The sequence below is a fragment of the Anguilla anguilla genome, chromosome 10 (genome assembly GCF_013347855.1).
Source record: "Anguilla anguilla isolate fAngAng1 chromosome 10, fAngAng1.pri, whole genome shotgun sequence".
NCBI lineage: Eukaryota > Metazoa > Chordata > Actinopteri > Anguilliformes > Anguillidae > Anguilla > Anguilla anguilla.
This window is the reverse complement of record NC_049210.1, coordinates 20,444,786-20,458,412: the sequence shown is the minus strand read 5'-3', so window position 1 is coordinate 20,458,412 and position 13,627 is coordinate 20,444,786. Positions and strand designations below refer to the sequence as shown.

Below are 13,627 nucleotides of genomic sequence, written 5' to 3'. Positions count from 1 at the left end.
CCACCCCCACCCCCACCCCTGCAGTTCAGACGTATAACACAAAAGAACAGCAGTATTGCTGCAACGGGGGGATGAGGAATATCCCAATGCTGGAGACGTGTGCAGACCGTGCCCACCGCTTGCCCAAGCACAAAAAAATATCTGATCACGAAAAATGCAAGAGTGTCTTCACAGAATGCTGCGATTTCTACATAAAACTGAATGCCGCCTCCACCACCCACCTTATTCTCGCACGCATGGGTAAGCCAGAACATAATTTTTAAAGGGGTAGTGGGATAATGACTCGTACTGCTGTTCAGAGCTTTGATTCAGTGCTGTAACTCAGGTTTGGTGTTGTGATTCAGACTCAGTGCTGTGACTCAGACTCAGTGCTGTAACTCAGACAAAGTGCTGTGACTCAAAGTTCTGTGACTCAGACTCAGTAGTGTGACTCAGACCAAGTGCTGTGACTCAGACTCAGTAGTGTGACTCAGACTCAGTAGTGTGACTCAGACCAAGTTCTGTGACTCAGACTAAGTGTTATGTTTCTGGTTTCTCCTGCACAATCTTTGTTTCAGTTTTTGTGTGGGTGTGGTTTTTTCCTCTTACTCTCTCTCCCCTCAGCTTATCACTCCCAGCTGTTCTGACTGCATTCTCACTTAATGGTTAATCAGTCATTTCATTCACCTGTTCTCTGTTTGCATGTTCACGCTCTGTTCATTATCTCTCATTTCACACACCTGGGTTCCTTGGTATATATTCTCTGTTTCCCTGTTCTTCTTTGCCAGATTGTGCCTCTTGTTTATGGTGCCTTTCCAGCGTTTACCGCTCATTAGTCTGACTTGTGTTTTGATCTTGCCTGTTTACCCGACCACCACTTTTTGCCTGCCTACTTTGTTTTGCTGATTTCCTGTTCTGACCTCCGCCTGTTTAACGACTTTGATTTTTGCCTTCCGATTCTGTACTTTTGGCCCGGTGGATTTTTCTGGTTTTTGATCTTTGCACGAACTGACTACGAGACTGCCTGCTGTATTGTGTACCTTTTTGAATTAAACATCCTTCGGGAGTTTCGACACTCAGTTGTCCAAGTCTGCATTTGGGTCCACCACACCTCTACCCGTGACACTAAGTGCTGTAACTCTGGTTTGGTATTGTGACTCCGACTCAATTCTGTGACTCGAGGCTTGGTGCTGTGACTCATTCTTGCAGAGCTGGAAATCCAGTTTGGCTTCAACGCACCAAGGGTACGCAGCTTCTTCCCAGAGAGTTGGCTGTGGGAGGTGTACCGCGTCACTGACGGGTAAGGAAATCTGTCCCTAGGTCACACAGCAGTGTCCACTCGTGTTGGGTGATGGCAGTTTATTTTAAAGTCACACCAATGGAAGTAATTCTCTTTGAATTGTTTTATAAAACACTGTCCTGCCAAGACTATGCAGAACATAAGACAATATAATTTAATAGTTGAGATGTTAAATGGTTTTTATCCTCAACACAAGGTTTTTATACTATCCATGGGATTTGGTTTCAGAGATCCTCCATTACTAACATGACGTGAAGTAAATGACAATACAAAATGGATACAATGTGTTAGACCTCTAGCTATGGGTATGAATGTGAGCGAATGGTGTGTGGGCCCTGTGATGGACTGACCAAAACCCTGACCAGGAGTAAGTGGTTTATAAAATGGATGGATGGTTTGATGAAAATTTAAACAAGGAAAGTAAATTTTGGCAAGACTGCAAGTCCCTTTTAATAATAATAATAGCTTTTGGGTAGTAGACCTTCCTCACAGAATCTGAGTGAGCCATCAGACAGGTGTGGCCTTTTAACGCTCTTCAATCAATGCTTTTGAAAAAGTCTGATCCCAGTCAAATACCCTGACAAAAGGTCAGTTGGCCAAAAGCTCATTAAAAAAGACTGACAGTCCATCTCAGTATGCCATAGTTCTTTATTTGTTTACATTTTTTTTTTTTTTTTTTTCCACTTGGGTATTCTGTCATGTTCTGGTGCTCCCTTCTCCAAACCCCTATTAATTCATTTTTTAAAAGTATGCATCTTTAGCTTCTCGCTTATTGAACCATTTAAATGCAAGAAAAAAAAAAAAAAAGATTGCACGATTGTCCTTAAACCAGCTGCCGAGGGATTATGAGGTAATGAGGACACTCTGCACCGTCTCTGAGCGGTTGCAGGGTGTGAAACTGCTGGCCAATGGCAGTGAGAGCAGTCCCAGCTAACACACAATGTTCTCACAATATTTCTGGGATGTTTTGTGGATGTTATAACAGCCACTACATGGCAGCAATGTTGTGAGTGCTTTGTGTTAGCTGAGCTGTGGTTCGCGCTGTCAGGTGTGCTGCCGGCCGTTTACCTGGGGCACTGTGGGAGCTTGTGTCAGGGCTCACAGAAAGGTCACATGCTGTGCATGTTGCCACTCAGGTCAGGGGTGCTGTCAGTTCAAAAGAGCCTGCCAGATTCGCTCACGACCTGGGAGTTCAAAGCGGTGGAGATGTCCAGTGAGGGTAAGAGAAACATTATCTGTACTGCTTCACATAGGTTCTGCACGTACTGAGCAGAAGGTAGCGATCTTATCTAAAAATCTATATAAAAAAACAACAGTAGAGCAAAGTGTTGCCTGGTCCAATGACAAAAGCTGACCCATCAGCCCCCACTGCTAGACTAAGAGTCCTGTTTTGTCAGCCCCCTAAACTGCCCCTTTGCCTGCCCTGCCCGTCCGCAGGGATGTGTGTTGCTGACCCCCTGAGAGTGCCAGTGACCCAGGAAGTGAGTGTGGATGTACCCATGCCCTACAGTGTGGTGCGTGGGGAGCAGATTGAGTTGCGCGGCTCTGTGTACAACCAGTTGGAAAAGGAATCGGAGGTAAGGGGCCGACAACCTGACTAGTTTTTGAACAAAAATTAAAACTGCAGTGCTTGCAACCTGGTATTACAGGCTGAAAGGGCTACCAAGGTTTCTGTGGGGTCAAATGGTGTATGCTAGGTGGCCAAACAAAGGTTGACCTGAAAGGCCAATTAAAAGTTCTGGATAAACAGGCTACCGGGTGGCTCATTCTGCGGAAGTTCTGGTTCAGGATTGTGTTGTGTCCAGCTGTGCTCCTAACCAGCACTAGTTAGGTTTTGGATCTTCACAGCACTGAATTCTAGTCACAGTGTTGGCCAGTCCTAAGGTGTGGTGCAAAATTGGCCATAGAATTGTCCGGAGCAGGAGGGCTAGTTGGCATGATTGCTTTTTTCTCTCTGTACCAATAGCTCTTCTGGTAAATTAGGCATCTGCAGCCTGCCTGTGCCAACTGTGCATGAAGTGAACTCCATGGCTGGCAGCACAAGCTCTAGAGGAGAACCAAAGCTCATCTGCGCTCTTCAATGGATGGAGAATAACACAGCTGTCTCAAGAGAGAGCCTTAAGCCGGGCACCCACCGCACGCGTATCGACCGCACTACGCGCGTAACTGAAGCGTAGTTGAAGTACTGTTATTACAACGGCAGCGGGCGACGTCGTCTCCACCAGATGCGAACGCGTCGCAAACCGGCTGCGAAGCTCGCACGACACAAGCGAACTAAAGCGTAGTTTTTCGCTTCTGTTCTATTTTTTCGGCTTGTCGCGCGTCACGATGGCCTGTTTATACACAGAAATATGCTCTAAAATGCTAGATATACATGCTCTGATTTATATTTCATCGTTATATTACTGGGGGTGTGTCCCTAGTTCCCTCTTGCAGTAGTGGAGAACAAGACAAAACCAGATAAACACCAGATATTTTATAAGCGGCTAAAAAATACAAGCCTTTTCGTTTTTCTATTGTCCTGGCAGGGGAAAAAAATTAAAACTGGAACCTGGGAAAAAGGCAAACTTAGTTTCGCTATCTTATTTTGCGGAGGGGGCGGGGTAAATTTGAAAATACACCACAGAAAGACGTAGCCTATTGAATGATGTAGAAGTGAATGCACCGAGCAGCGGTTTGTTAGCTCGAGTGTTGGAAGGTAGTTTTTAACCAACCATTGCTCAGCCTATTTGACTTTTCCGATGTCTTCGTTCGCCGTGCTTTCAAAAAGGGCTTGTTAATAAAATCAGATAATCCACAGTGCTTTAAAAAGTCAGATTTAGTGGTCTTGCCGATGAAAATGCACCTATTTTATAAATGAAGTTGTAAGCAAGCCTTTATTGCACTTGTACTTCAAAGCTTCCGGTGTTCATGACGTTGTGGTGTTCATATCCCTTCAAGTTTAAACTGTTACGCTATCTTTTTGACGATTAACTGATTTTACTAAATATGATCATATAAATGTTTTGACGTGAATAACAAGACGACACGGGAATTCCCAATGGTTGATTATGGATTATTTATTATTATTATTATTATTATTATTATTATCATTACATATTCTTCATAAAGTTGGCACGCTTGTTAACCAAGCAAATAAATTAATGCAGTTTGAGATTGATTATTATGTAGGCTACGTTGCGATTTAAGCTTATGGTAATTCTTTAAAGCGTTTACTTTCTCACGTATTTACATGTGTTAAAAAATATTACCATATTAACAGACTGAAAAAGGTCTCTCACCAAGTATTCACTTACCCATAATCAAAAGTCCTGAACAAATGTGAAATACACAATGTAAGCCCACTGCAGACTGTGAGAGCTACTAGGAATATAGAGCTTTAAGCAAGCCTTTGCGCGACACAAACGGAACAAGTGGAGACACGCTACGCGCCGCGCCGTGCTGCTTCGCCGTGCTGCTTACGCGACGCTTACGCAACGCGTGCGGTGGGTGCCCGGCGTAACACATACAACTGGGCATTCCAAATTTGCAGAAGAATACAGAATTCTGCGTAAAATTGATATGAATTATTTATAATTTCACAAGAACCACTGGGGGGTGTGTGGCTCCTGGATTCAAACCCACTTCTCTCTGAAAGCAGTTATGCATTACTGTCCCATTCACTCCATCTCTTGTTCTCTCCCTCCTTCCCTTTCTACCTCTGTATCCCTTTCTGTTAATTCCCTTTCCTTAATTTTCTTCCCCTTTCTGTGGGTATAGTTCTGCGTGACCTTGACGGTCCCCCAAGGGGTGTGCCTATTCAAGGGGGTGGCCAAAGGGAGTGGGGCGCCCCGGAGCACCACCTGCAACAAACGAGCACTGGAAAAGAAGTCTGTTTCCATGGTGACTTTTACCCTCATGGCCTTGGAGGTGGGAGAACACAAGCTCAGCTTCACCCTGCACACCACCCTGGACACCACCCTGGGCTCAGAGACGCTCATCAAGACCCTCCGTGTGGTGGTAACCATGCCTACCATTACTACTGCTGCTATCATTACTGTTACTATCACATTCCTACTATGTTAGATATAACTGGAGCACAAGCAATCTGTGCAATGGCTCCTCATCTTTTAGCCTTTTAGGAAGCAAGCAGAGCTCTGGAAATGGCCCCAGCAAGCAACCGGTCACAATTAACTTTATATGAGGTGTTTACATGAACCAGGACACAACAGTTTGTTTGTTAGTTACTCCTATTAGTATTGCGGCTACCATTACTACTACTGCAACTGTTACTGCTATGGCTACTGTGATTACTACTGCTACAATAATACTGCGATAACATACTGCTACTATTACAATTACTTCCACAGCTATTTTTTTTAATGTATATTGCTTATACTGCTGTTAATGTTACTACTACCACCACTCTTTCTGATTGTTATTTCTTTATACTACTACTTTTAACCCTTAGTTAACTGCTGTTATTTTTACGCTGTTACTGCTACTACTACAGGTACTACTAATAACTCTATTACAAAGTTTGCTTCTGTTACCAATACACTAATACTCATTTTTATAAACAGGATTAAATTAACACAAATATTATTGCTGAAATAGCACCAGTGCAGATTATAGCAGATGTCTGTGATAACAATGCCTGCAATTAAATACTTCAGAAACGAAGGGTTGAGCTTGAGAAAGGAAGGCTTCCATGCAAACCTAAGAAAGGTGTGTACCCCACAGGATGGTGAAAGCAGGCAGGATGTGGGCAGTATTGCTTTTGTGAAGCACTGACCTGATTTGTGTTTCAGCCTGAGGGCATCAAGACGGAGATTCTAGTCGGTGGAACTTTGGATCCTCAAGGAGTGTATGGTGAGGACCCTAGAGCAGTAGCTATCATTACATTAGAACGATATGACTATCCGTGCTGGTGCAGAGCAGTGTTGTAGCTAAATCATCTCAATTCCATGTGCAGTGTCAAGTCTTCAATACCCACATCCAGGTCCAAGTCACTACTAAGTCTGAGTCCAGTGCTCAAGTTTGAGTTGAGAAGTCTGGAATGAAAACAATAATTAGCTCTTAATATTATTGTCATATGGGTGTGTGCTATTAAACACAAATCTAGTTTTAGTTGCAAAAGTCCACAAGAAGCTTTTGTTTTAACAACACGACACAGAAAGAGGAGCAGGGACTTTAATAATGGCCAATCATAGTTGAATTTTTGAAAATATTGGATGAAAAAGGACAAACTAGATCAACAGTGTAGATCATGCTGTTAAACTGTGTATAGTTATGCAACAGCCAGCAATGAGCACGTAAACTCTCATGAGACATTGTTAACTTGCATGGGGAACATGTGTTTGCCTAGGGTTTCAGAACCTAATTAGCCTAAATAAATTAATACTAAGTAAAGGCTGTTTTTTTTTGGTACCATGGGGGTCCTGACTGTTATTATTCATGAAATGCTGGAGAAATACTCATTTTAAAGTCCCCAAAATAGTGAGTATCATGTTGACTGGTCGAACTCTAGAAGAATGAATAGACCAAGCCTGACTGGCTAAATCACGTTAGTTAAACCCAAACTGATTTAGCCTACCTCTTAGGATACATGTAGACCAAGACCCTGTTTACACTTGGTTTTAAAATGTGTCTTGGGCGATCGGATCACAAGTGGACAGCGCTAAATACAAGTGTAAACGACCACCAAGACTCATTGTAATCCGATCACTCAAACCACTTGCTGAGGTGGGCTGGGACACATTTGACCACATCTTTTGTAGTGTAAATGGTAATGCGTCCTGATGCGTCACCGACAAGGACATAACAGGAAAATACGTCATCAATGCAGGACGTGGTGGTTGTTTTGGTGACAGTGACAACACTCTAAAAAATGGAGAGGTGCACCGATGTACGTGGTTGGAGTGCAAGTGAAACCAGATGCCTAATCTCCATTTGGGCAGAAGATTCAGTCCAAAGAAAACTAGACGACTCCTATCATAACCGGGCCATTTGCGAGGGTATTGCTAGGAAGATGGAAGAAAATGGCTACAACCATTTTTTTGAACAATTAGAGGTAGAAAATCTGCAAGCCTGGTTTGGATGTGAGGGAGTTTCATTCTAGCACCCTCTGGCGTCAGGGTTCCCTTATTACACACAGTATCCGGACACCCTCACCTTGGGCTTTTCAAACATCTTTGTCGTCATTATAACAACATGTAATATGTGCATTTTTTATCTCTATTCATTTATATCCCCTTATCACATATAGTGGGATTTATATACACCTTTGTTACAGCATCATTTTACTACATAAGTTTGTGTTATTCAAAGCTGCTGTAATTATCGTTCATTTTAGGGGGAGAGGCCTTCATCCAGGGCCAAAGGTGATTTTTAAAAACATATTATTGATATTTGTAACGTATTGCCAATTTATACAGCTGGATAATGGCTTCAGGGCTGAAATTTTGCTTAAGTCATGGGTGTTATTTCCCGCCCATGCTGTATAAGTGCTCTGTAAAGGCCTCACCTCATCTTTCTTCTTCTGTCTCATCTGTCAGGGAAAGCAAAAAGGAGGCTGGAGTTTCAAAACAGCGTTCCCTCAAACCTGGTGCCCAAGTCCAGTGTGGACCGTCTCCTCACTATCAGTGGTATAGGACTGTCATCCATCACTGTGATGGATACCTCTCCCTTGCCTCTACCTCTCCCTTTCTCTCTCCCCTATCTGTTTGCATCACCTTCCCTCCCTCTTCCAACTGCCTTTCTCTCTCTTCCTCCCCTCTCTTCTGCCATGTTCCCTCTTACCTTTTCTATCCTGTCTTTTTCTTTCTCTACTCTATTTCCTTCCCCCCTCTCTGCTCCCCCCCCCCCCCGCTCCCCCGTACCTCTCTCCCTCTTCTCTCTCCTCCATCTATACCCATCTTCAACTTCTTTTTTTATGCTCGGTCGTTTTTGGTGTAGGTGAGATGCTGGGGGCGGTAATGGCAATCCTGAATGACCCCAAGGGGCTGCAGCAGCTGACCTCTCTGCCGCGTGGCTCAGCAGAGGTGGAGCTCATGGGCATCCTGCCTGTGTACTACGTCTACCACTACCTGGACGCAACCGACAGATGGAACCTAATGGGAACAGACATCACGCGCAGCAAACTGGACCTAAGGCGGAAGCTGAAGGAGGGTGGGAATATCACTCTCTTTCTTTCCTCCTTTCCTCTCGCCGACTCCCGAGGCACGCTTTCTATAATGTTGCGCTCTCTACTAATGCCTGTCATTCATCTCTGGGGTGTTGTCAAGGTTTTTCCTCTTATTTGGAGTATAGCTTTTACATTACTTTGTTATTCTCTTTTTTAAATTCTCTCTTTCTTGTGTGCTCTCTCTCACTCATACTTCCCTTCTCACCCTCTCCCTCGGTCTCCCTCTGCATGCTCCATCACAAGATAAGTGTGAAGATTCTTTTGGTCCTGCTGTTGCTGTATGGTGTTGATTTTGTGCCACATTTGTGTGTGTCATGTGTAACAAAGGGATCACCAGCCTCATGTCCTTCAAGAAGAAAACCGAGTCCAGTTACAGCATGTGGATAAACGGGGAGGGCAGCACCTGGTGAGTGTGCAGAACGGGCCTCTTGTCACTAGAGTTGTGCTGTTTTTGCTGTAGAGGAAGCTCCCATCACTTGAGAGGCACCTGACCGTAGGCTGCAGGATGGTGGGGCTTGATGTCACACCCCACCCTTTGACATTCTACCTCCTAGTCCAATGCAGAGAAATTGTTTTTGACCAATTGCATGACTCAATGGGTGGGGTTGGATGTCAAACTGCACCCATTGACATCCAACCCCACACCCGCTGCATCTTGCAGTCAGATGTACTTGCATCACTCAAGTGTGTGTCTTCTACAGGCTAACCGCTCTAGTGGTGAAGACTCTGGGACAGGTGGCAAAATATGTGAAGGTGGACCATGTGTCTTTGTGCAACTCCATCTTCTGGCTGAAGAGCAGGCAAAATCCAGATGGATCGTTTAGAGAGGAATCCAACTATAAACCCTCCAAAATCATGGTAACCAGATAAAAAGCTAATTACAGACTTCTGTTGTGGATTAGTTAATCCATCCTCCACGTCAGTCATAATGTCAAGATTCCTGCCCGGATCCGTCGGTCTCTTACAGGGTGCAGGGGCTAATGTGATGGACAAGACAGCCTTCCTCACGTCCTTCACCATCATCGGGATCAAGACCGGCATGGAGGTGGAAAATTGCCAATTGCAGGTGAAAGCTTGATTTGGTAATGCAGTATTTTGGAGGCGACATTGTTGGCACACCTCCTTGGTGCAGAGATGCATTCCATGGTCTGCAGTGGAACCCTGGCTGTGCCACCGCTGACCGTGGCCAAGGGGCTGCGCGTGATTGGCCTAGGCTGGCAGGGTTTCCTCCTCCATCTCATCACGCAAGAGTGACTCTTCTGGTTGATCTGGGTGTGTCTGCAGTCTGTCTGTGGTCCGATAACATCGTGTTGTACTACAGGAGTTTAAAGACGTCCTGGACAAAGCCGTGAATTACCTTTTCGACACCTTTGAGAAGCTGAAGAGCATGTATGTGCGTGCGATCACCGCTTATGCTCTGGCGCTGGTGGATCAGTCCAGCATGCCGGCCCGTCAGCTGTACGAACGCCTCCAGACCCAGGCCATTGTCAAAGGTATCGTGGGACACCGGGGTCTGGAGAAAGGGTCACATATGAGGGCAGCATCTTAAAGTTTATGCGATAATGTAATTCAAATCCTAAGAAAAGGGTTAAGCCATGACCATTGGGGAGATCATTTACTAAGTTAATAAACTGCCATTTTAAAATTTTGTACTCTATTTACAGTCCAAGGTTGAAAATCATGTCAATGTCAATGTGTCAGCTCATGTTTATTCCCCATTATATTCTATCTATTTATCTATCTGTCTCTTTCTTTCTTTATTTCTGCCACTTCAGCTGCCAAACATATCTGAAAGCATCTCCACTTTCAGAGGTGAAGGTGTTAAAATTTGATCCAGGAGACCTCCTGTGTTTCCTGGTTTTTGTTCCAATTATTATGACAACCTCTGATTTGTAATTAGCTGCTAATGGTTCTTAATTAGTGACCTTTGATGGCTGTTGAAGGATTTACTGTCTCAAGGCCACTTTAAGTCAGAAATAGCATGCCATGGAAAACAAATGCCCTCATTCAGATCCCAAGATGTTCAATCAGTCAGATTAGGTATACTTTCATGTTATGTAATGTGCTACATGATAATAGATTTTTTTTTATTTTTTTTTTTTTTTAATGTTGCATTTTTCGATTATAGGCTGACAGGTAAAATCTGTTTTCCTAATTGCATAGAAGTGTGGATGCCTGATCACTGAGACTAAGCCATTTGTGAAAAATTAAGAGTTCAAAGATTATATAAAGAAATATTGTGAAATTAACATTTTTGTCAAAGTAACCTTCATTGATCAGGAGATCAATACATAGTGGGTACACAGGACTTTGAGTTCGGAAAAACCTGCTTTAAAAGGTTGGTGGTGCTGATGTTTGTGCTGGTTGAAGTACCAAAGCTGGGTAAAACTGAATAAAGTCTGAAAGTTGGGTGACATCAGGGACTAGGACAACATTCATCTGTTCTACTCCCATTGGTCTAGGGAACCCTGCTATTGTCCGGTACTGGGAGGAGACAAACGCCATCCCAGATGCCTCTAAGCCCAATAAGATATCAGCACAGACTGTGGAGACCACAGTGTACAATCTGCTCACTACCATGCTCTACGGAAACAAGCAGTATGCCAATCCCATCCTCACCTGGCTGACGCAGGATCAACGCTATGGAGGGGGCTTCCACTCAACACAGGTCTCTGTGCTGCAGACAATGACTACTCGGTAGTGCTACAGAACACAGTTTTGCACTATGCTACTGAATACAGTTCACTACTGGGTTATTGAACTGCATAACACTGATAACATTACTCAGGGCACAACACACAAGATCATTTTGGGTAATGATCAGTTTTAAACTGACCTACTGAACACAGTTTAATGCTGAACTACAAAATTGTGTAACACAATAAAAACAGGACAAAACTGAGTTGTTGAGCATGCTGCTGTTCCAGGGCACTGAGTGCAAATTAATTTAATGAGCACCAATCCTACTGAAGCTAAAGAACATGCAAGTATCCTTAACGCATAACGGCAAACTGTTCAAGACTTCTGTGGATCTTAAATACCTCAAAACTACTACTTCTTCCTGCTTCATTTTTCTTGGCTTCCTAGGACACCATCCTTACACTGGAGGCCCTGTCAAAGTATAGCGAACTGGTCAAGCACACAGAGCTGAATATGGAGATCCGAGCGTCCTACAGGAAAATGGGTGACATTAAGCAGATCTCACTGTCAGAAAAGAATCCTGTGGCCACACCTATCCAGGCAAGGACTGTCCCTCCCCTCTTCACTGTGGTGCACAGGGAATGGCAGGCCAGGGGGAGCTTATAAATCTTTGGGAACCAGAGATTTTAAATGGGTTTTCTTACCCTGAAGAATATAGGCTTTTTTATCCTGAAAGTCTTTAATTTAGCCAGTTAATTATTTTAATCCTGCCAGTGAAACCCGTGTTTTCCAGTTCTAAAAAGTATTTCTCTTATTTTAGACTGAAATCAAATTAGCTATTCATGTCACAGCAGTCGTGTTAGTGTGGCTAAAACTTACAGGTCAATTGCAGTGTGCTTAGCTGAACCTCAGGTTTAAACCTCCAGACCACAGAACTACATTTCAACTGGATCAGCTAATCTTTATTTCATGGATTTGGAGGCATGTTCAGTTGTAATTTTAGTTCTGTGGCCTGGGGGTTCAAAACTGAGATTGACCCCACTGAAATTGTTCTCTTTAATGTAGTGGTGCAGATTTATGTGTTTTCATACATTTCCCTTTCACATATGCACACTTTTGCAAATATATATCTGTTTCTTAAATTGGAAATGTCTGGAATAGGTGCAATTTTGTCTATGTCTGTGTAAAAGCCAAGATTTGCCTTTGAATCGTGCCTAACTTTTACAGGTGATGAGCGATGATGACGTCATTGTTGTGACAGGCAATAGCACTGGGGTGTCAGTTGCCCATGTGAGTCGCACTCTCTTTGCTGTAATTTTTGCTTTCAAATTTCTGTGATTAGAGAAACATTAATGGCTAAATGATTTCCTCAAGCAGCAGCTATTTCAGTTCTCCTTGCTGTTGCACCTGTGTACAAATATGCACTTTTGCTGGCTGTAACCTGTGTTGGGAGAGATGTGTATTTGAGAGATTTGTGTCTCTCTGGCCACAGATGAAGACCGTGTTCTACAGCACAACACAATTCAATGAAAACTGCTACTTTGACCTTAAAATTGAGGTGTATGGACCAGACGTTGACTCCATAGGTGAGACGTGCATGAATTCCCCGTCTCTCCTGGACAGTTTTACTTAAACGCTGCCCAGGACACAGCTCGGCCTCTCCCTCAGCTTGCCTAAACTCCCTCTTCAGTTCACTTCTGATGGCAGTATTGACGAGAATATTTTTTACATTTGCCAAAAATATGGTGACATAATAAAAGTTTTAAAAAAAACGACAACATCAAGATAATGATACAAGTGCAATACAAGTGTCTAAATGTCTAAAATGAAATTCTACAGCTACCTGTGATATACAGTAATATAGACATGGACCAAAAATTAAGCATTTATTATTGTCCACAGATTGTCACAAGTGAGAACTTTTTTTTTCCTCCCTTACAACCTTGCTCTCTCCTCCATTTCTCTCTCACTCTTTTTCTCTCTCTTTATCTAGATCCAATGTTCATGTCTCCTCGAATCGTTGCCTGCGCAAAGTGAGTACCACTTCGGCTTTTTTTTCTGAAAGTGCTTTACACAAAACTGATATTAATATCTGCACTAGTGTGAAGCGGAAAATGTTGCGGTTTGTTTGTTACATTTGTTCCTGTGTTTTTATTTCTATATGTGTGTGCCTGTGTGTGTGTGTGTGTGTGTGTGTGTTTGATCCAGATTTAAGCCTCCTGAGAATGAGGTATACACAGAGTCCACCCACACTGTCATGGAGATTCACCTGCCCACGGGTGTGCATCCTGTTCAGGAGGATCTGGATGTTGTAAGGCACTGATATGTGTTTTTTGTGTGTATGTGTCTGTGAATCTTATCACACTTACTCAGCCATTTCCTTTCCTCTCACATGCAATAGTCTATTATATTATATTAAGGGATTGTCTTGTTGCTCCACAGATGCTGAATTCTCTAGAATCTAGAATCTCTCATTATGAGATCCAGGGAGATCAGGTCATTCTTCAGCTTGATACAGTGAGTACAGCTGTGGTACTTCTTGG

At 43.4% G+C, this 13,627-nt stretch overlaps 1 protein-coding gene across 1 annotated transcript in view; it reads left to right on the top strand.

Moving 5' to 3' along the window:
- Positions 1 to 13,627, top strand: part of LOC118206286 (complement C5-like) — a 34,723-nt gene that overhangs the window by 17,382 nt on the left and 3,714 nt on the right. The window contains exons 17-35 of the mRNA XM_035378771.1: positions 25 to 240; positions 1,189 to 1,279; positions 2,416 to 2,498; positions 2,717 to 2,856; positions 5,039 to 5,278; positions 6,070 to 6,130; positions 7,816 to 7,905; positions 8,216 to 8,428; positions 8,772 to 8,850; positions 9,146 to 9,302; positions 9,412 to 9,510; positions 9,766 to 9,937; positions 10,907 to 11,112; positions 11,532 to 11,684; positions 12,312 to 12,374; positions 12,577 to 12,670; positions 13,078 to 13,117; positions 13,293 to 13,395; positions 13,527 to 13,601. Of these exons, the coding sequence (XP_035234662.1) occupies positions 25 to 240; positions 1,189 to 1,279; positions 2,416 to 2,498; positions 2,717 to 2,856; positions 5,039 to 5,278; positions 6,070 to 6,130; positions 7,816 to 7,905; positions 8,216 to 8,428; positions 8,772 to 8,850; positions 9,146 to 9,302; positions 9,412 to 9,510; positions 9,766 to 9,937; positions 10,907 to 11,112; positions 11,532 to 11,684; positions 12,312 to 12,374; positions 12,577 to 12,670; positions 13,078 to 13,117; positions 13,293 to 13,395; positions 13,527 to 13,601 (2,375 nt within the window). The remainder of the gene's footprint in view (positions 1 to 24; positions 241 to 1,188; positions 1,280 to 2,415; positions 2,499 to 2,716; positions 2,857 to 5,038; positions 5,279 to 6,069; positions 6,131 to 7,815; positions 7,906 to 8,215; positions 8,429 to 8,771; positions 8,851 to 9,145; positions 9,303 to 9,411; positions 9,511 to 9,765; positions 9,938 to 10,906; positions 11,113 to 11,531; positions 11,685 to 12,311; positions 12,375 to 12,576; positions 12,671 to 13,077; positions 13,118 to 13,292; positions 13,396 to 13,526; positions 13,602 to 13,627) is intronic.